The sequence below is a fragment of the Lycorma delicatula genome, chromosome 2 (genome assembly GCF_047948215.1).
Source record: "Lycorma delicatula isolate Av1 chromosome 2, ASM4794821v1, whole genome shotgun sequence".
NCBI lineage: Eukaryota > Metazoa > Arthropoda > Insecta > Hemiptera > Fulgoridae > Lycorma > Lycorma delicatula.
The window spans coordinates 205820600-205844770 of record NC_134456.1 but is presented as its reverse complement, the minus strand read 5'-3'; the positions used below and the strand labels follow the sequence as shown (position 1 = coordinate 205844770).

Sequence of the window (24171 nt, the reverse complement as noted above, 5' to 3'; positions counted from 1 at the left end):
GGGGGCTAGAGTAGTGAGGTGATGTGAGCGCGTCTGCGAAACTAGACCAGTCATCATTATTAACTGGTAACACATGGGGTGCCCTTGTGGTATTGCTTTGGGAGGTGCAATGGGGATGCTCTTATGTCTCTGCAAACAATCATCTAGTTTTCAAAATTCAAACAGGGTATTTTTTACTAAGCTAAAGGCTAACTTTTGCATGCATCAGGTACACTCTTGATCTAACAGATCATGGTTATTCAGAAATGTTGTTATATCTTCATAATCAATCTTCCAATTTTCAAAATTTAAGCAGGATATTTTCTGCTATAAACAAAATCATGATGGAACCAAAAAAAGCATTCGTTTTTTTGGCAGTCATGTTTTTTAATTCTTAATATTTATTTCTTGTTATCATATTATTAATACAAACTGAACCATATTCAGTCATTTAATTTTAAACAAATTGTTCAGAAGGAGTATTTATTAAAGGACGAGTTATTCAAAATGGTAACAGAAGGAACAAAAGGTCCTTTCTGTTAATATTTGAAAGGGCATTTCTCATACTCTTTCATAGTGTATAATGCAAAAATAGTTTTGTTGCCGGGTTTTTGTAGGAAGTGGGTTTTGTTAATTTCTAGGAATAATGGCTTTTTGTCCAATAGTAAGACCAGACATTCTCTTTTTGGTATAATTATTCATATACAGTCTTTCACATCTCCAGGAGTTAAGGAGTAATGAGGTTATAAGAAATGCAGTTTACTGTCTCTTATAGGACTGGTTTGATCTTATATCAGACAACATTAGTTTGAACTCACACAAAACTTTTTCTAACAAGATATGGGAATTATTATTTAGAAAAATATTACTGTTTCTAATAATATGGATACAATCCATACTATTACAAATGGTATGTTATCAATTAATATGTTGCAATATGGAAAAAACATATTATTCTTATCTATGTAAAGAATTAGTTTTTGTAAAATGTTGATTAGTAAATAGGTTTTGAAAAATATTTTCGTTTACTGTTTTTCAAGTTTTATGAAACCACAAAACCATTTAAATTACTTTTATTTCAGGTATGTCTATTTACAACTTTTAAAAAAGTTGCAGTGGTCTCAGGTTGCGTCATTGACACAGGATGGGACAAAGTATGCTGAATATATATCTAGTCTGCAAGATTTATTATACACCGAAAAAATAATGTTCATTATCAATAGAAAATTTCCTGCTGATCGTGAACCAGATGCTATGAATAAGGTAACTTTTAGTTTTCATACATTATGTTTATAAAAATTAGGATACAGTACTTATGTTTTATCAGCTGTTGATTTTGTCTGATTTAATAAAAGCAATAGATAAGTACTAGTTTATTTCCTTTTGACTGGTAGACTAATACTTTACAGTGAAATAAATAGCTATTAATGTTATGGCTCCAAAAAAAATTGTTGAATGTTCTGAAGTTTAAATGTTTCTTTAAAAGGAAAAATTTTCTGAAACAAAATCTCTTAGATTCATTCTGAAATAAAGGAAATCTATTAATTTCATCATGTGCACTTATTTCAGCTTAATTCATGAGAGATTATATGGTCTTATATACAAATGGAATTACTAGCAGTTCATAACTCTCAGCTTAGTACATATCATTAGTGATCCTAGGCTTAGTATAACATGTGATGTCATTTATCAGGACCAAACTAGCCTTTGAGCTGATAACTTGTATATTAGCTTAAAGACTTGGCTGATTTGATTTTTCAGGTAATTCCATTTACAAACTAAATGTTATAAAGTACTTTGCCCTTTTAAAATCATCGATAACCTTTTGATTTCATGTATTACATAAGGTATGGTTAAAAGTGTACATTGTAGAATTTAAATTAATCTATCTCTATCATATTCTGGCTAACAATTAGTCAAACATTTTGGCAAGATGCAAAACTCATCGTCCTTACTAGTTGAAAACCAAATAATTTTAACAAAAATCCAATCCAATTGTATTAAAGAGAGAACTTAATAAAATTTTGAATTTTTATTACTATTTTTCTGCATTTTTTATAAACACTGTTTTTTGTGTTTGTGTTGAAAAAATATAAAGTCTAGTTAAGTTTTGGGTTATCTGTATAAGTGCACTTTTACACCCAGAAAATTATGTTACACCTAGAATATCTGATGATTTAACATCCTATAATGGAAGTATGTAAAGTATTTTAATACCAGATTAAATAAACTAGTTCCCATAGATTACCAAAGTTAAATGGCTCTGGTTACAACTTCACTATATACTGGTGAAATTTAGTAGTTGCTGATTACTGTAGGAGATTGATACCAGTCAAAATTTATTAACAAAAAATCTGAGTCTAAATCCTGTCCAAAACAACCAGATAATTCAGTTGATGATTTTCCCTTTGGTACACTATGAGCACTTGCGAAGCAAAAGTAAGAGCCAGTCGATAACAAAATGAGAACATTTGAAAAAATGAAATATTTATAAATGGTTTCAAATATTTATTTTATTTTTCTATAAAATCACATTTTCATTCCAAACATTTTTGATATCATGGAATAAGTTTCTTCAAACCCATTGCATAAAATTCTGCCACCTGAGAAACTAGCACTGCACTGTGCCACTTTTGCACCAAAATTTTCAACTCTTCACTTTCCTCAAATCATTGAGATGGAAGCTAGTTTTTGAGGTCTAAGAAGAAATGGTAGTGATTGGGCATGAGATCAGGACTGTAAGGATTATAATTAAAAATCTCCCAACTGAATTTTTTAATTGTTTCAGTTGTGCTTGCAGCCATGTGTGGATGTGTGTTATCATGAAAAAGAGCAATTCTTGATCTCAGTATTTCCCGTCATCAATTTTGAATCTCAAGATGCAGTTTAGAAAATGTTTCACAATAGACTTGTAATGTGATGGGTATTCCAGATTCCATAAAATCAATCAAACACACACCCTTTTGGTCCCAGAATACAATTACCATGATTTCCCTTTGAAACTAGGCATGTTTGATTTTTTTGTCAGTTTAGGTGAACCAGAATGACGCCAGTGCACGGATTCTTGTTTCATCTCAGCATTGACGTATAATATCCACGTTTTGTTACCAGGGTCAATATGGGAAAAACATTTGTCTCCCTCGTGGTTAAAGCAGTTAAGAACAAGTGCTGATGTCATTATGTGATCTTTGTGAGCACTTATTTACATTTTCATCACCAATTGTGCACACAGTTTACGATAGCCTTGAGTGTCATAACTCTCAACAATGTTGTCTTTGAAACTTCTGAAAATTCTAGAGAAAGACTGCTAATCGTAAAGCAACAATTTCCTCTCACTTTTGCATTCGCATGAGATCATCAGTCTAGGCCTGCCACTTTTTTATCATTGTAAACATTTGAATGGCCTTCCTTAAACTCATGTCACCATTGCGTTACTTCTCCTTCATTCATTGTAGTAGGCCCACACACCTTAGAGTGAGTTTCAGCATTTAGACAATCCTGTTGCATTTAGAAATCTAATTATTGATAGACTTTCACAACTGGCAGGATTTGTTATTATCTGACTCATTTTAACATACTGTCTCACAAAGGCAAGCAACAATGAACTGGTGGTAATGTGGTGGTTATTTGCCCAACAGACCACTTAAAGCTACTGCACATGTGTGAAACAATCAGTGTTGCCAATCGATATTTGTGACTCATTGGCTCTTACTTTTGAATCACTCCTCATAATTCTAAAGATATTTTCTTCAGTTGTTAGTTGTTATGGCTAAATATCCTAAACTTAATCAGTTTTTACAGTATAACAATGATAGAAACGATTATGCCTCAAGGATTTGTGCATAATCTTTATGAATTTATGTTCACTTCTTTTTTTGATTTGTGAATGGTAAAATATCTCTTTTTTCTTTTTTTTTAGTATTTAATCGAGATGAAGGCAAAATCAGCAAGAATTATCATTGCTGATGTATACAATGGAACACTAGCTAGAGATACTATGTGTCAAGCATATCGATTAAGTATGACAGCAGCTAAGGGATATGTATGGTTTCTGCCACTTTGGTTAACACCAGAGTGGTACAATACTGATTATTATAATAGTGCTTTTAATGAATCTATTAACTGTTCAACTAAGGAAATGATACAAGTAAGTTAGTCTATGTTTATTAGTGTTAAAACTTAACCCTTGTGTAATAAAATCCTATATTCAGTTTGATAAGTATTTGTGTGTTCATATTTAAAAAGAATTGTTCTTTATAAAGATTGTTTTTATTATTGTTTAAATGATAACCCTTGAGTTTATCTCCATTTATCACTTTAAAAATCATATTCATATTTTTTTTTCTTTTAATAGACTGAGACTGAAAAAGCATAACTACAATAAGAGGCTCCCTATTATTACACATTGGCTTACTCATATGAGCAAGCTATGAGTATCTGAGAGACATCATATATTTTTATTATTAGTTATTTCCTTAGATAATTCATTTTTATATGTAAAATTATAGATTTAATTTGTACAAAAAATGCACCTTATGAAAAACGCCTAGATGCTGCTGGAGCTGTGTGGTCACTAAACTTCATGTACTTTCAATGATGTGAAAAATACATTTTTTCATTTTATTTCACTGGTTTTCTGAGCTGCAGTGACTGATTCTTAAAATAATCGTTATATACTCTAATAAAATTGAATAACCTTAGTACAATAATATTTTTGAGAAATAGTTTTTATATAATATTCTTGTAGAATGTTTTCTAACTCATAAGAAAACAGAAAGACCATAAATAGAAGTATAAGAAAGTATATATAAAAGAATTCAGAAATAAAAGAAATGAAAAAATGGAATAATTATGAGTTTGGGAAAACGGTATTAACAAAATATTACTGATGATTTTTATGTTGTATTAAATAAATCAATCTAAAAATAATTCTAAATAAAAGCCAAAAAAAATCTGAAGATATAGAATTGGTGAAAGAGAGAGTGGAGCAGAATAAATTTTTCACCAGAGATGAATGTATTTTAAAATAATTCTTATACATTTCAAAAGTGAAAAAAAATTTTTTTAATTGAGGACATTAAAAATAAATCACATTTTATTCATACACTTATTAAAATATTAAAAATAAGTAAAATAAGCAAAAGATAACTTAACAGTTCTCATATGTCTAGTGAAATCTTACAGGATTCCCAAAAAAAACAAACTGTAGAAACTAAAAGCTTACCATTATATGATGTAATTAAAACCAATTTAAATTCAGTAACAAGAAATATATTCTACCAGATGGACTAGAATGTGAAACCCTTTATCAGGGATTTTAAGTGAATATTTTATGCAATATATAGAAGAAAAGTACACACATCAGGAATATTAAAAAATTATGATTTTTTAGAATATGTAAGATATGTGTATGACTTGCTGATAATAATAAAGGATAAAAATGGAAGCAAGGGAGATTTAATATTAAATGAAGCCAACAAAATACATAAAAATATGAAATTTATAATGGAAAAAGAAGAAAGCAATACGATAAACTTTCTGGATTTGAAAATAAGAAGGAAGTCAGAAGAACTAGAATTTGGCATGTATCTGTTATCCAGAGATAACATTATAAATGCGAAATTTAACTGTCCATGGGAACATAAATTTACTGTGTTTAGACATATATTCAATAGAGTAATCAGTTTATTGTTAAGTAAGGTGGAATATAAAAAAGAATTAGATATTATCTTTCAAATAACAGTGAATAATGATTACAAAAAAGGAATAATAAGGAAAATGTTTCAAAAGATAAAGAAGGGATGATAATAGACCAAAAAAATGAAGAAAAGTGAAAATGGGCAAAATTTACATTTACAAGAAAAGAAATATATAAACTAAGGACTTTTAAGAAATATAACATAACTGTAGCATTTACCTTAAATAATACATCAGGAATAAATTAAAAAATAACAGAAGATAGTTATAAGAAAAAGGAGTATAATATAAAGGAAGGTTCAAATTGTGCAACACATTTAATAGAAAAATGACATATTCCCAATGAAAATGAAAATATTACACTACGCACAAAACAGAAACTGTTTAAGTATTCTACAAAACATGGAAATATTCATGCTAAAATTAAAAGGACAGAACAATATTAATGAACAAATAAACACTCAATCCGATGTAATGTTTAAAAATCTAAAATAGTTTCAAGAAATTGTAAAACCATTAGAGTGGGAGAGACAAAGCAGAAAAGGCTGTGACAGTAGGAATGTGGAGTAGGAAAAACCCACTCTCCATCCCTATTTATTCAACGATCTCAACTCAGGAAGACTCAGTGCTGAAAGTAGTTTTGAGAATGGAGGTACTCTGAAACACAAATGCTAGAGTGACAGTGCTAGGAAAGGTAGAAAAAAAATCAGTTATTTTTGTATTGCTTATTGCTAAACAAAGGAATATCAGAATCAGCAAGTTTTTCTACCATCTCAAGAAGAGAGTAAAATAATTTAAAAAATTTAAATACGACACTAGTTCTTAGCAGTGTTGGTCCATTATATGGAAATAATAACATTTCATACTTCATAATACATGATCTCTGATCAGTTTTAATTTGAATCACTTTACCATCCTGTGTGTTGAATCTTATTGCTGTTATTCGCTTCACAAAAAAAAATTCAAAATTTTTTATGGCATCAAAATTTTATTTGTGATTGTAACAGGTTCTCTTAGGTCTGTAGTAATTTTTATATCAGCCATTCTTATTATTGGCTTTACTGTTTGTTATGGTTTTCATATCTTTAAAAATGATTAAATGGTTGTGGTTCAATGGGTACCAGTTCTTGATCACATCCAAAAGGGAACCTTCAGTTAACATTTCAAAATGGTCTAAATTTTTCAAAAATAATCCTCAACAAATAAATTACAAAAAAAATAAAATAGAAGTTGTTTTGCTAATGGGGCTTAGAAAATTCAAAATAATGTTTTCTATAGATGTTGAAATTTTATTTTGTATAATAGTTGGCTCATGAAATTTTTTTTCAAAGAAAAATTTCCATCTGAATTTCCACTCATTCAAAATTTAGAGAGATTGTTGCAAATTTGCAGGATTATAATTTATTTCATATGACTTTCCTGAGGATATAAATGCCAAAAACCTTTTTTTTCAAGAATGATTTGGTCACATGTCAATATTTAAAATTTATATGTAATTAGAATTTTAATCAGCATTATGATTTATCCTAATATAAACCATTTAAAAGTAGTAGTTGTTATATCCTATAATTTTCATTTAAGAAATTAATGTTCAGAAACTTATAACACCTTTTTCTTGCCTAGATTAACATCTCCAAATCATTCTGAGGAAAAACTAAACTTTAACTGAAAACATTTATTTTTTTGTTTAATCCGATTTTATTATTATTGTGTTATTTAAATACAAAATAGTTATTATTTTCAGGCAATTAATGGACACTTGGGACTAACATTTGCTCATTATGCACCAGATGATATGATAATGGAAGAAAACATCACTGTTGGTGAATGGAAAAAAGAATATGAGAAGAGATTAACTGAAGAAAAAAATGAACATTCTGATTATGGTGGTTATGCATATGATGCAATATGGACATTTGCTTTGGCACTTGATAAACTCATGAAAGTGGATCCTTCTTTTCTTTCTAACATTCAAAATGAAAAAACCATTAAGTAAGCAAAACTTCTGTTTTTTAGAATAAAATTCCATTAAAATAGTGTTGGTAATGACTAAAAAACAAATTATCACTAGAATGCACTGTTATTGTTACTAAATTTGTATGCTTAAACTTAGTAGTATGTACAAAAAGTCATTTTCAAATCTTCCTTATCTGTAATTGTGCTTGTATCCAAAAACCCCCAAAAAAATCAAGTAAATGGAGAATTTATTTTGCTTTCCATAAATTATTTGTAATACAGGGATGAGAAAAGAATGTGATTTTTAGGTTTTTATTATTGTTTTCATTAGAAATCAAAACTTTATTATTATATTTTTTTTATTTTGAGGTATTTTTCTTTAATAAAAAAATAAATATGGTGGTATGTTTCAAACATCTGATTAATGTGTATTGTCTTTCCTTTTCAATTACTTTATTCTAATTAAAATAGAACATTCAAAGGGTAATATATTAAAATAAAAAAATATAAAAACAGAACGATAGGGGAGTCTTTATTTGCTTGACCTTTGTGGTTTACCTTATGCTATTGATTTTGAATAATCAAAAGGCATCCATTTCTTCAACAAGATGAACTTCACTGCTTACTCTAGCAGTTTATACCTTTTATTATTGCAATTGTTAGTTCCTTATCTCTTCTGTAACTGGAAGTAATTACATATAAAATAGACTAAAATGACAGTGAATGGAAACACATCCTTCTTAATAACTTACTTAATAACATAATATGCATGAATCCAATACATTATAAAATTAATCATTACTCATCTGGAGTTAGCAGCCAATGAGACTGAACGTAGAGCACAATGTCCTGTGTTATATAATGTATTTTAAATAAACACCAATTCTTTGTACAAACTAAATCATGACTTTTTGTGGTAAATGTTGTAGGTAGTGAATTGCACATCAAAGAACAAGATACAGTATAATAAGTGCAAAAGTTATTTTCATTTAACTTGTACTAAATTGACTGACCAATTTAAATTTTCTGATATGTATCAGAAGATAGTTAACATAAGACAGTAATGCACAGATAGATGTTTATTTACATTTCAGTAAAGTATTTGATAAAGTCCTCTTATTGAAAATTAATATTTTCTTTGGATTCACAGATAGGGTGATTGAATTCTTTTATAGTTATTGACAGCACAGTTCATATTTTGTATTTTAAGCTAACTTTCAATCCAAAGAATTTCATAATAGTTCAGGTGTACTTCAAGGAAGTAACTTAGATCGGTTTTTTAAATTATTAGTAAGTGACCTTTCACTTGTTATTAAAAGATCGATATGTCTCTAAATGATGAACGATTTAAAAAAAACTGTATATGTATAGAAAAGGGGAAACTGATTGTGTATATATTCAGGAAGATTTGGATCAAATCTACAACTGGTGCATTAGGAACAGACTTGAGCTGAGTTGTTTAAGAAATGCAAATTTCTTTATTCTTAAGACATTTGCCCTTTGACAAATTCATTTATATTATTAATGATGAAAAGATGGAATAAGGTTGTTGGATATTTTAGATATTCTAGCAAAAGTATTTGATCCTGGATTAACATAACATGAACACTTTAATTATGTATTTGATACTACTAATAGATTGTTAGATTTTTTCATTAGATATACAAAATATTTTAATAGAATATTGACTTAGTAAAAATTGTGATTTTTCTATTTTTATTACTGCCTGTGGTGACGGTGACATGTTTACATGCTCTAACAAGGAAGATTAATGAATGAAATGATTTATGGAACAAAATTTGTTCTTCTTTAACCATTAAAGGTGATATAGTCAGAATCCTAGTCATCTTATCTTGAACTGCAAGCGTAAATCCTTCTGTTTCTCAGATCATTTCTCCTTTATACTGGGGTAGTCCATTTAAATTGAGACTTATCCATACCTCAAACCCTACACATTTTTTAAAAAAAATGTCTCCTGTTAAAGTTTTTCCATTTCAAGGGAGAAATATATTCACAACCTATGTTGTCCTTGATAAGGTCAAATAAAGGTCATTTCAAGGTCAACTTAATTTTTTTGAGTAGGAACCTAAATTTTTTATTGCGGGATCAAATTCTTTGAAAAAATTACATTTTCATTTCAGATTTTTTCTTCTAAAATTGATAGTTTTTTTTAGTTATTCATCTTCAAAAATACTGTAGACAACTGATGCTTTTAGTTTCATTAACTCTGGCCCAGCTATCGAGTTACAACCAGCTGATGTTAAATTTTAAATTAAAGAAAATTAAATTTTAAATAAAAAACAATCATTGTTAATAATAATGAAAAAGAAGAAGAAAAAGAAGTTAAGCATGCTAACACTAGAAAACTTTTTAAAATAGTCTAAAAGTGAGGTTCAAGTTGTAAATGACATTTGTCTAAGTGAATGTATTATCAGTGTCTTCAGTTAACTTTTTTTTATTACTTTGTTACTTGCCAACTATTAATAAATATTAAATTATTTAGTTTTTATTTATTGGAAATTATGGAATGATTTACAATTAGCGGTCATTGTAGATCCGTCATGTTAGTTCAAGAAGAATTTCGCGTGACTCCAGGATATCAAAAACCAGTATTCTGAGAATATTAAAACGCCTGAAATTGCATCCGTACCATATTTCACTTAATTAAGAGTAGTATTTTGTCAATGAGTACTGGAAAAAGTACAGGTAGATAAAAATGTTTTTCTTAATGTTCTGTTTACCAACGAATCAGGTTTTACTTATCATGAAGCAGTAAACAGACAGTATGCATTATTGGGCAGTGCAAAATCCGCTGTGAATTAGGGAAGTAGAACATCAACATCCATGGACTGTCAATGTTTTTTGCAGAATTATAGGCTGTACATTAATTGAACCACATTTTTTCAGCGGAAAATTGAACAGAGAGTAAATGCAGATTTTCTAGAAAATCAGTTGCCTTTACTGCTTGATGAACTACCCTTGATGAAGAGAATGATGTGGTTTCATCATGACGGCTCTCCTGCACATTATTCAATTATCACCAGAGTAATTTTGGACTGCAAATACAATGATTGTTGGATTTGTTGAGTTGGTTCCAGTTCATCGGATTGCTCATTCCCCTAACATTACTCCAGTAGACTTTTTTTATGGGTTACCTTAAAGAAAAGGTTTACCTAGAACTTCCACCTACCCTTGAAAACATGAAAGAACGTATAACAGACGTATAGAGATATCAGGTGAAAAATGCTATTAAATGTTCATGGGTCATTTTTAAAACTTACCAAAAAATGCATAGAAGTAGAAGGATACCACTTCGAACATTTGTTGCTGTATTTTATATAGAGTAAGTTTATGTAATTATTTTAAATAAAGAGCGTTAAAAAAAATTTTTAACTATCAGTAATTCATTAAACCAAATATTTTCATAGAGTCGACATAACTTAACTGACCAAAACATGCAACTCATGTAGGCTGTGTACCATACCAGTATGTATTATTTGATTAAAAAAACGCATTAAAACATAAATGGATTTTATTTAGGTTAATCCTTTAATTGATTGTTTTTTATTTAAAATTTAATTTTCTTTAATATAAAATTTAGCATCAGCTGGATGTAACTCGACAGCTGGGCCAGACCTAACGAAACTAAAAGCATCAGTTTATAGGCTTACTTTAAACTATTTAATAGTTTAACAGTTTATAGTCTTTAAACTGAAAAACTATCAAACAGAATAACTAAAAAACTATCAATGTTAGAAAAAAAGTCAGAAATGAAATTTTAATTTTTTTTGCAAAAAATTTGATTCTGCAATAAAAAGTATAGGTCCCTATTTAAAAAAATTGATCTTTATTTGGCCATATAAAGGACAACATAGGTAGTGAATGTATTTCCCTCTTGAAAAAGAAAAACTTTAATAGGAAACATTTTTTCATAAAATGTGTAGTTTTTGAGATATAGATGTGTCTCAATTCTGCAATTTTGCTTTCCGAGTAAAAACCAATATTTTTTCAAATTCAGAGGTATAAATGCACTATCACCTTTCACTGTGGCATCATGCAGAATACTATCTTTAGTCTTCTCATAGAAATACACTTGCGATTTGCTCACCTTTGATCAGAATGGATTCTTGACATCCAGTATACCACATCCAGCAATTCTTAAAGGTATTTAAAGTCTCTCTATGGAACTCCTACGTCTTGTACATAATGTCCTAACCAAACGATTCAGTACATCCAACTCAGTTTCCGTCCATAATTCCTAATCTATACCATTATAAAAGTGATCGCATAGCTTCTAAATGCCTTACTTATCTTATGGGTGCTCAGTTTAGCAGCACTGCCTCCACTCTCTTCTTAAAACTTACTGTTAAGTCCTTTTTAAGTTGTTTTTGCTGGATGCCCCTAGCCTGCTGAAATGCCAAGTATTTTTAGACCTCTCTTCACTCATGCCTTCAATAATAATTTCACTACCAGTCTGTACTTCAAATCCCTCTTGACTTACCCATTTACCATTACCCATGCTGTGGATTCTATATTTCTCTAAGCCAAAAGACATCTTAACATCATTAATAAATCCTGCTAGCAGATCTAACAGATGATTCAGATTTCTCTTGTTATCGGTATATAATTTGATGTCATATAAAGCAGGTTAAAGATCAAAATACCATGTTATGGCTCAGCAAGAAACCCACTCTTTCTGTAATTGTGCATGTTGGACAAAGGGTTTAGCAAGGCAGAATCACATAAGGCTCAACAATCCCGTTGAAATATTCCTCTTGTAATTTAAATTTTATCTGTGAAAATGGGATCTAGACCATCTTGAAAGAGACGTACCATTGTCACTTTACTATCTGTTCACTATCTTTTCAGTAACTGTTCGTCTACCTTATATATATATATATATGTATATATATATATGCAGCACCTCCAATAACCAAGTATGTGGTACACTATCAAACCCTTTTTGATAGTTTATATAAGCCATGTAGCGAGGCTTTCCACTTCTCTTTGCCATCTCAGTTACAACTGCATCAATAATGTGTACCTTGCATTCCCTAATGTTTCGTTTGTACTCCTGTTCTCCCATTACCAGACCATTTTAATACAAGTATTTATTCAGCTTTTCTGCCATAGTCGAAGTAAACATTTTATACATAATGGGACGACATTGGTCTGTATTTCTTAGATTCCACAGATGGGACTGACTTCTTCAAGAGAAGAAGGTACGTTACTCCAAAAGTAAAGAATTCAGGGGCCAACTCAGGCTGTTGCAACAGCTGAGAATATAATCTAGCAAGTTGTACATGGCAACATGAAAACTGTTTGTACCACTAGTTATGGACCTTATCTATCCAATCTGTCCAGTCTGTCCAATCTGTCATACAATGTACTCTACTTCTTAAATATACTCTTCTCCTTGCTAATTTCTTCATGTACCAGAATTACTGCATCGTGTAAAACTATATCCTCTTCAACGTTACCAGACATTCCCAGTTCCAACGAGACTGCCCTCTTTATTTCATCAATCTTCATTGAGGACACCCTAAAACTAGGTATTATAGATATGCATTAGGCCCAAATATTCTGGACTGTTTTATTGACAAGCTCTGGGAATCTGTTGATCACCATTCTTTGCATTTCCTTAATATATGGGAGATCAGCAGTTCCTAGTCAGGTTATTACTAAATAACATCGAACAATATATTCATTCATTTCATGGGTCCATTTTGTTTAACACCTCCTATCTTTGAGTGGGCAGAGGCCAGGGAGCTTCTGCAACTCTTAACGACAGAGAAATGTAAAGTTCCAGTTCTTGTGGTGCTATTCTGTGGAATGATGCCACTTGCTCCATCATCTCCCATGTCGGACAAAACATAATGACTCCAATGGGTACTCACCTGTGTACTCCTACCGCCCTGGCTGTTTTCAGTTAATTGACTTTTTTCCATTGTAAAAAAAAGATGGGGATATAGGATAAGCTCATGAGAGCAGGCCTCTGATTGCCCAAGCACAGCTGCCTGATACGGGTGCAGATGCTGACCAGAATACTGCCCACTGTGAGAAAAGATGCGTCTGGATTTGTGTTTCTGTTTTGGTCCAGGGGTTATTTCTCACCTACCATATATATATGTGGAGCATTTCCCAATCTACAACCTGGAGATGCACCCAATGGGTGCAGACAACCCCTCATCGGTTATTATTATTATTATTATGAATGAATTCCAGTAGGCTAAGAAAACAAAAAGAAAACACAGCCAAACACCTGGCAAAAATGGCAGAATGCAGAAGAACAGCCTTAGAAAAGAAGAGAAATATGAAAAAGAATTTGTTTTGTGTGGTCCCCTGTAGGCCAGTTCATAATTAATAATAATAAAATGTAATAAAAATAATACATTCTTAAATATTTTATTAAAGAAAAACATAAAAGTAATAAGAGTGAACTTTTAAAATGGGGGGAGTTGCATGTCATAAAGAGTATTCTTAAATATTTAGTATGTATATTATTATTATAGTTTTATATATATATATATATACACATGTAGAGTATTTAGAATGTATATTAGTATAGGATACTATTTATTCTTTAATATTGGTTAGTTCCTAGCAATTTATTCTGGTTACTTTATTTTAAAAACTATTGTAGTTGAAATTTTATTGTGAAAACCCAGTAACTTCAGTTACTACTTTTAAAAATATTTAATCCATTATTATTTTCTCAACTTTTTTCTATTTATTTTTTTAAATATTTTTTATTGGATTTGATGTGCTTCAATAATTAACTTTTTTCACAGGCATTTTGTTGAAAAGGTTGAACAGACAGATTTTTATGGTGTGTCTGGTAGAGTGGAATTCAGTCATAATCGACCATCAAGATTATCAGTCGTTAATGTTATACAGTGGTTGGATAACAAGACTCATAAAATTGGGACCTTCTTTCCAAACAGCTCTGATCCTAATGGTGGTACACTGTACCTGAATGAATCCTTGATCAAGTGGTTAACACCAGATGGAAAGAGACCAGTTGATGGTGCTGACCAGTGTATTATACAGTGGTTCTCTACAGCACTTGATGTGCCATGTGAACAAGCAATGATAATACTAAATGTTTCAGCATTTTTTGCTTTGATGCTTATTATGATGTCAGTATTTTGTCTCATTAAGAGACAATATGATAGGAAAGTGCGAATGACAAATAAGTTTTGGAAGTCACGGGGAATCGATCCTCTTAATTCATCTAATACTAATGATAAGTGGGAGATATCAAGAGACAAGGTTGTTCTTAACCGAAAACTGGGTGAAGGTGCTTTTGGATTTGTTTATGGAGGAGAAGCATGTATTAATGGAAAAGAATGGGTGAGTGTTATAAAAATCAGAAAAAATTAGTAATTATGTTTATGTTAATTAACACTGAGTAATGTTACGAATAAGGTAGTACAGTACACTTGTACTACCTTATTCTTAATCTCTGTATAGTAGTATATTGTTAAAATACTAATTATCATTAATTTATATATATATGTTTTATTCATTTTAACATGGTGCATTTTAAATCTATACTACTGCATAGGAGTTTTCTTTGTAATTTAGTTTTTTCAGAGATAAATTTTGTACATTCACAAAACTGAAGTGCTTTTATTATGTTGTTTCTTAATCAATTTAATATACATTGATTTATGATTTACTGTTATTCTGTACCAAAATTCAGAATATTTTGCTGTAAAAGATCTTTCTAAAAATCCATATATTTATTCATAATATTTATTTACTACAAAATAAAAATTGTTAATACATCTTTGTAAAATCTGTTTTCATTTACAGTGCTATTACGGAAATTAATTTTTTGGGTAAATGTTAAAAACACGAAATTCAAATCTGCGGGGAAAAATCCTTAGAAAGTTTGTAAGAGAGTTACGTATTGAAACACAAAGTGAAAAATTGTAAACTTGTTAGCAAATTAATAATTTTAACAAGTTAAAAAACTTACTTGGAGAGCTAGATTTAACACAAAATCTTGTGGCTTACTGAGTGGATATGAACAATTATGAACCAGTATATCAGCTAGTGATTGACAATTAAATAATAGAAGATCCAATTCAAGAAAATAAGGATGAAGATATAGAAGTCCTTATCAAAATAGAAATGTTAATGAAAAGTTGCATGCAGAATTATGTTCTCATTGAATAACACAAAACAGAATTATGTCAATCTATTTAATGCTCTAGATTGCATGTATAACAATATAATTCATTTAAAAGTTTTAAAACAGTTTATTAAAAATATCAAATAATAGATTTTAAAAAAAACAAAAACTTTATGTAGCATTCTTGGAATTTAAAAAGTATGCTGAAGTACAAAAAAAAAAAATAAAATAATTACATTTTGAAAATCTTTATCATAAATCTATCTTATTTTACCAAGTTTATTAAATATCAACTTTGATTTATTAAGTAATTAAAGTACACTCATTTTTATTACTGAAACACCCATTATTATAACTATTCTATATTGTTTATTTCTGAATTCTGATTCATTGCATATCTCTTAAAGTATAATATAATGTAGTAATTTTAAGAATACATAAATAAAAGTAACTAAATGTATAACAAGGTGCAACCATATCAGAGAGTTATCTGTTGAGAGCCAGACTAAGGAATGATTCCTGAAAGAGGGCAGCAGCACCTCTTTCAGTAGTTGTTAAGGGCGTAAGTCAGGACGACTTAAACGGCCATATCAACATCACTCAGTCTTCTGAGTACTGCGCAGCTGAAAGCAATGGAAAACTACAGCTGCTTTTTTTCCAAGAAAATGTAGCTCTCTGCATTTTCATATAGCAATGATGGAGGCGCCTTCTTTGGTAAAATATTCTGGAGGTAAACTAGTCCCCTGTTCGGATCTCCAGGTGGAGACTACTAAGGAAGGAGTCACCAGATAATTAAAAAATAACATTCTACGAGTCAGAGCATGGCATGTTAGAAGTCTAAAAAAGGTTGGTAGGTTAGAAAATTTAAAGAGGGAAATGGATAGGATAAATGTAGATATAGTAGGAATTAACGAGGTTCGGTGGGAAGAGGAAAACGACTTTCAGTCAGGTGATTTTAGAATAATTAACACAGCTTCAGATAATGGGCAGGCAGGAGTAGGTTTTGCAATGAACAAAAAGATAGGGAACAGAATACAGTATTTCAAAATGCATAGCGATAGAGTCATTGTAATAAGGATAAAATCGAAAAGATTGTTAATGTCTATATGCCTACTAGCACCCATGGTGACGATGAGGTAGAGTGTGTATACAAAGAAATTGATGAAGCAATTTAACACATAAAAGGAGATGAAAATTTAATAATAGTTGGAGATTGGAATGCAAGCATTGGAAAAAGGCAAGGAAGGAAATATCGTGGGTGAATACGAGCTGGGCAAAAATAATGAAAGAGGAGACCGACTTATATAGTTTTGCACGAAGTATAATTTAGTAGTTGCCAACACCAAGTTTAAAAATCATAATAGAAGAATATACACTTGAAAAAAGCCAGGCAATACTGCAAGGTATCAGATAGATTATATCATGGTTAAGCAAAGATTTAGAAATCAACTCATTGACTGCAAAAACTTACCCTGGAGCAGACATTAATAGCGACCATAATTTAGTGATAATGAAATGTAGATTGGGGTTAAAAAACCTGAAGAAAAGATGTCAGATGAATTGGTCGAATTTAGAGAAGCTTGAAGAAGAGGAGGTAAAGAAGATTTTTGAGGAGGACATCTCAAGAGGTCTGAGTAAAAAAGATAAGGTAGAAAATGTAGAAGAAGAATGGGAGAATGTTAAAAAGGAAATTCTTAAATCAGCAGAAGCAAACTTAGGCGGAACAAAGAGAACTGGTAGAAAACCTTGGATTTCAGACGATATATTACAGCTGATGGATGAACGTAGAAAATATAAGAATACTAGTGATGAAGAAAGTAAAAGAAACTATCGACAATTAAGAAATACTATAAACAGGAAGTGCAAACTAGCGAAAGAAGAGTGGATTAAAGAAAAGTGTTCAGAAGTGGAAAGAGAAATGAACATGGGTGAAATAGACAGGGCATACAGGAAAGTTAAGGAAAATTTTGGGATACATTAATTAAAATCCAATAATGTGTTAAACAAAGATGGTACACCGATTTCTAATACAAAAGGTAAAGTCGATAGGTGGGTGGATTATATTGAACAGTTACATGGAGGAAATGAATTAGAAATGGTGTTATAGTGGAAGAAGAGAAAGTTGAAGAGGATGAAATGGGAGAAACAATACTGAGATCTGAATTTAAGAGAGCATTAAAAGATTTGAGTGGCAGAAAGGCTCCTGGAATAGACAGAATACCTATAGAATTACTGCGCAGTGTAGGTGAGGAAGCGATTGATAGATTATACAAACTGGTGTGTAATATTTATGAAAAAGGGGAAGTTTCATCAGACTTCAAAAAGTGTTACAGTCAAGATACCAAAGAAAGCAGGGGCAGATAAATGTGAAGAATACAGAACAATTAGTTTAACTAGTCATGCATAAAAAATCTTAACTAGAATTCTATACAGAAGAATTGAGAGGAGAGTGGAAGAAGTGTTAGGAGAAGACCAATTTGGTTTCAGGAAAAGTATAGGGACAAGGGAAGTAATTTTAGGCCTCAGATTAATAGTAGAAGGAAGATTAAAGAAAAACAAACCAACATACTTGGCATTTATAGACCTAGAAAAGGCATTTGATAACGTAGACTGGAATAGAATGTTCATTATTTTAAAAAAATTAGGGTTCAAATACAGAGATAGAAGAACAATTGCTAACATTTACAGGAACCAAACAGCAACAGTAATAATTGAAGAACATAAGAAAGAAGCCGTAATAAGAAAGGGAGTCCGACAAGGATGTTCCCTATCTCCGTTACTTTTTAATCTTTACATGGAACTAGCAGTTAATGATGTTAAAGAACAATTTAGATTCGGAGTAACAGTACAAGGTGAAAAGATAAAGATGCTACGATTTGCTGATGATGTAGTAATTCTAGCCGAGAGTAAAAAGGATTTAGAAGAAACAATGAACGGCATAGATGAAGTCCTACGCAAGAACTATCGCATGAAAATAAACAAGAACAAAACGAAAGTAATGAAATGTAGTAGAAATAACAAAGATGGACCACTGAATGTAAAAATAGGAGGAAAAAGATTATGGAGGTAGAAAAATTTTGTTATTTGGGAAGTAGAATTAATAAAGATGGACGAAGCAGGAGCGATATAAAATGCCAAATAGCACAGGCAAAACAAGCCTTCAGCCAAAAATATAATTTGTTTATATCAAAAATTAATTTAAACGCCAGGAAAAGATTTTTGAAAGTATATGTTTAGAGTGTCGCTTTATATGGGAGTGAAACTTGGACAATCGTAGTATCTGAGAAGAAAAGATTAGAAGCTTTTGAAATGTGGTGCTATAGGAGAATGTTAAAAATCAGATGGGTGGATAAAGTGACAGTTGAAGAGGTGTTGCGGCAAATAGATGACGAAAGTAGCATTTGGAATAATATAGCTAAAAGAAGAGACAGACTTATAGGCCACATACTAAAGCATCCTGGAATAGTCGCTTTAATATCGGAGGCACAGGTAGAAGGAAAAAATTGTGTAAGCAGGCAGCATTTGGAATATGTAAAACAATTGTTAGGGATGTAGGATGTAGGGGGTATACTGAAATGAAACTACTAACACTAGATAGGGAATCTTGGAGAGCTGCATCAAGCCAGTCAAATGACTGAAGACAAAAAAAAAATACTCAAAATGAAAAGAGAATATTTGTAAACATATAAAAGCTCAGTTAATTTAATCTTGGCGGTGAAGGGGTCTAGAGAGTAGAAACTGTGAATGAAGGCTCATGAGTTCTAATCTGTATTCAAATTCTTATGTGTTTCAATCTATAGTACAATATGTTGATGAGATAATTAAGGTTAATAAGGAAAAAACATGTTGATCCTAAATAATAAACATACTTTGTACTTATTTGTTATCTGTGTTGTTAATTTTCTTCCTTGTGTAGAAGAATAACAAAAAGGAAGTGCGTCAAATCACTTGAAAAGTTGATGTTAAAAAACAGTGAATTTTATGTAAACATTACATACATAAAATTTGCTTTAAATAATTTTTTCTAACATTTTTTATAATTTCCATTTATATTGGCTTTGTTGCTCTTATATTCACTATTTTTTTTCATTTTCATTATTATTCTAATTATGGTTATCAATAAACATATGAGAATACAGTTGGTAATTTTGATTGTAGGTTGCAGTGGCTGTGAAGACACTGAAGATCGGGTCAACTACTGAAGAAAAATTAGATTTCCTTAGTGAAGCAGAATTTATGAAACGCTTTGATCACATAAATATTGTAAAACTTTTAGGAGTGTGTACGAAGAGTGAACCACTGTATACAATAATGGAATTTATGCTTTACGGTTTGTTTATTTCTTATCATAATTGGGCATTAGTTTTCCTTTAAATTTATATTTTTATTACTTTTTTAAATTTTTAATTTTTGAAGATTTAACATTGAATAGTTAAATTAAAAACTAACTAACTTTACAGTTAAATTAAAAAAAAAATGTTTGGTTAAATTAAAATTATAATGTAGATATAACAAAAATGTATTCAAATAGGATTAATAAGTACAATTATACATACTACTGAAATATATATATATTAATAAATGAACCATTTAAGAAGAGTAATAAAACAGAATTTACTGTTGGAGATATATGGTCATTAGACTGTCTTCTGGCTTGATTTTTATTGCAATTTACATTAAAACATTATTTAATGTAAAAAATAAATAGTTTTTTGACTGATCGTAGATGATGTTTATTTTTTAATGTTAATTAAAAAGATGAAAAATAAGTGATAATGATCTAAGGATCAAAAGATATTTCTTCAATAAGTAAGTTTTGCTTTATTTCTTTATTTAATCCTTTATTAATATTAACAAATAAATTGATAAAATAGAATGGATATTATGTTTGAATTGTTCAACAAATTTACAGTTTACGTAAAATTACACAAGAAATTTATACCAGTATCTAAAATGTTAGTTAACTGTAAAAGAAATATAATTTAGTATATAAGGGTACATAAAGTTTGAATAATGTTCATTGGGGCTTAAAAAATTGGTAGCTAATTTCTGTGATGTAATTAAGCAATCATAATTGATTACATAATATCAATAAGTTGATAGAAGAAATATCAATATTTACTGTAGATCAGTGATTTAACTCCATGACCCTCAAAACAACCCCCAACCCTAACCCAATGAAAACTAGTTAAAACTATTTAGCTGCATTGATAGCAGTGGGTATGAACATGCATATATGAAGTGTACAAAGATGAGCAATTTACAGGTTCCAACTTGAAGTGTATGTGCTCCTTGTAATTTGGTCTGCTTGCGTAATATTTGCTGTGAGAGGGTCATGTTCGAAAATCCAAATGTTATGTTTCACACATTGGGCTTTCAGCAGTATAAAAAAGGCATCATAATGCCTTTTTTATGGATTGCAGAACGTCAGTATAATTTCAAATTAAAAGCGCGTGTCTGTTGCCTTATTTAAGTTTTTAAAAGCATAGTTTCATAATAATAATAATAATGAGGTTTTGGTTTCTAGTGTGCAGTCAGATGGTATAACTATTTTTTTTCTTATGCAGAATGGATAAATCTATGAATAAAAAAAGTGAGCCATCTACATCCAATGAATCAATTGGTAAAAAAACAAGATTGTACAATGACAGTTATTTAAATTATGGTTTTACCTCATTGGATGGAAAGCTACATGCATTGTTGCTTTCAAGTGCTCTGATGAAGCATGAAACCATTCTGCAATTGATATGGTCAGTGTTTTAATAGGCATGGAAGAAACAAAAAAACTGAAAAAAATTCTGTTTTATATTGTCGCCGATGGCTTCAACGGCACGTGGCACTTACTAACCTTATGGTAGCCCTGAAAAAGGGCGTTTTTGTTGTAGATTGGCTTCGACAGCTTGTTGTAGTCACTAACCGTATGGTAGCCCTGAGAAGGGCTGTTATCATTGAATGGCTTCATAACCTTGTGGTGGCCCTGAAATGGGCTGTTTTTGTGTTAGCTCTGAGAAGAGCTGTTGGGTCTGGAAGCTGGTCTCCAGCAAAGTCGGGGAGTTGCGGCTCGTCCATTGAAGTCTGACCAGGCTTTCCCTCATTGGCAGTTGGATCCCCACTACAGTGTGGCAGTGGTGGCCTTGCAATGTTGGGTCAGCATTGGTCGTCCTTCACCAGTGCGGCCGAGATGATTCTCACCGAGCAATTCCACACTAGGCCGGCTACTGCTGCTGATTTCACCAGCCAGAGTGATTGAAGCCTGGTGAGCTGCAGCGGAAGGTAGCGTCCATATCTAGCGGCTCCCTCAGCGGGCCGGCCAGGCCTGCTGCTCCTGCAGGGATGTTGGCATCCACCAGGAGGTCCCACGGTGAGGTGGCCAGGGAACTTCATCTGTTTTCTTTCATATTCTTCTTCTTTGTTTTGGTCTTCTCCAGATGGTGGTCAATGATGAATTGAAAATTCACTCCTGTGCACACTCTTTTATTGGAGCCTGAGTGGTGGGGTCGCAGCACTGCTATATTGGGAGAACTGTGCAGCAGTACTGATGCTTGTATCAGTGCGTCTGAATATTGTGCGCCAGCTCACATTAAATTGCTGCAGTGTTCATCTGCTGATATTAAATTAGGCATAAATGTGGTAACAGTATCAACACAGATCAAGGCAAATCAATGACATGGCTGCCGATTTTGGCAATCAGATAATTCAGCAACTGATGTCGAGTGTATGTTTTAGTCTTAAGTTTGATAAATCAACAGATGTGGCAAACATCTCTCAGTTCCTATATTTTGTGAGGTATGAATGTGATCGGGACAGATCAGTAGAAGAAAATATGTTGTTTTGCAAATCAATACCTGGACATGTAGCAGCACAGTGTCTTTTTGATGTTTTTTATGAAGCTACTAAAAACTATAACATAGATTATACAAAATGTATTGCAGTATGTAGTGACTGTGCAAAGGCGATAACAGGAAAGAACTGTGGATTTCTGAAAAGATTAAAAAATTGTCTTGTATGAAGGATGAAATGAACACACTGCTTCCTTTGTAAACATGTTCTTGCCACAAAGAATAAGCTGGAAAATTTCAAAAAGATTCTTTGTAAAGCTGTAAAAATGGTTATTTTTATTAAATGGTGACCATTACAGAATAGGCTATTTGCCTATTTTCCATCACATAAACTATGTGATGAAATGAGCAAAAAAAATCTCATTTTTCCATACAGCAGTCAGATGGTTACACTGGGGGAAAGTGTTAACCCAGTTATTAGTATTATGAGATGGATTAATAATATTTTCCAGGATAAACAAACACTATTCTCAATATTTTTACATAATAATGAGTGCATTTTGCTGTTTGCTTACTTAGCTGATGTATTTTCACATTTAAACAATTTGAATGTGAATTACAAGGATGTGATAAAAACATTTTATTTATGACAGAGAAAGTTCATGCTTTCATTAAGAAGTTAGGTATCTGGATTATTTGCCCTTAAAGCAAAGATATTGATATTTTTCTACTCACGTCTGATTATATTGAGAAAAATTTGGATGAAGAAGACACTAGTATTCACCACAGTTTGGATAGTGTGATAATGCATTTGCATGAGCTAAAAATTCAGTTGGCAAAGTAGTTCCCAGAAGATAAAAATGATTTCTCAAAGAGACGGGTACTGAATCCATTTAGTGAGAACATTGTTGCAGGTGCTAAGTTATCAGTTTAGATTCATGACCAGCATATTGAAATGTCTACAGATAAAATGTTACAACTACAATTTACATCTGAAAATTTAGATACATTTTGGCTTGCTCGTCAAAGTAAAATATGGAAATTTAGTCAAAGGAGCATTTAAAATATTAATTTCTTTTCCCACATCTTAGCTCTGTGAAAAGAGTTATTCATCTATACTCAAGCTAAAAAGTAAACATAGGAATCGTCTTTCAACACACATTCTTAAGTTTGGTATAAATTACCTTATTAAGTAGTGTAGATTATACGTATACAAATTACATGAGTAAGGTAATTTTTTTAATAAGAAAAAATCAAATTAAATTGCATAATTATACAGCTTAATAGTTTTAAATCAGTACATCTATAATATTGAGCTAAAACAATTTTAGGATAAAAAAATCAGTTGTTGTTTATGTATGCTTATTATTTTAAATATATTTAAAATGTTAATTATTATATGCATATTATAAACAGTCGGTTGGGGAGTTCTTAATCCCAATTATGCTGTGTTACTTTGTTACATCCCTGTACTGTAGAAACCTTACATCTACAAAGTATTGCTACAACTTAATCTTTCAGTTCAAAGTTCTCACACTATGAAATGATTTCGGTGCCAATAATAAAATTTAATAATAAAAGTCTGCTTCACTAAAATACTGATGTATCTTCATTGTGTTT

General features: G+C 30.9%; 1 protein-coding gene across 4 annotated transcripts in view; it reads left to right on the top strand.

Moving 5' to 3' along the window:
- Nucleotides 1–24171, top strand: part of LOC142319607 (uncharacterized) — a 219435-nt gene that overhangs the window by 176844 nt on the left and 18420 nt on the right. For all 4 annotated transcript variants that reach the window (XR_012755217.1, XM_075357081.1, XM_075357082.1 and 1 more), the window contains 5 exons: nt 1062–1242; nt 3899–4126; nt 7421–7668; nt 14424–14985; nt 19931–20102. Coding sequence is in view for 3 of the 4 variants with exons in the window: in XM_075357081.1 (XP_075213196.1) it covers nt 1062–1242; nt 3899–4126; nt 7421–7668; nt 14424–14985; nt 19931–20102 (1391 nt within the window). In the remaining variant the exon portion in view is untranslated. The remainder of the gene's footprint in view (nt 1–1061; nt 1243–3898; nt 4127–7420; nt 7669–14423; nt 14986–19930; nt 20103–24171) is intronic.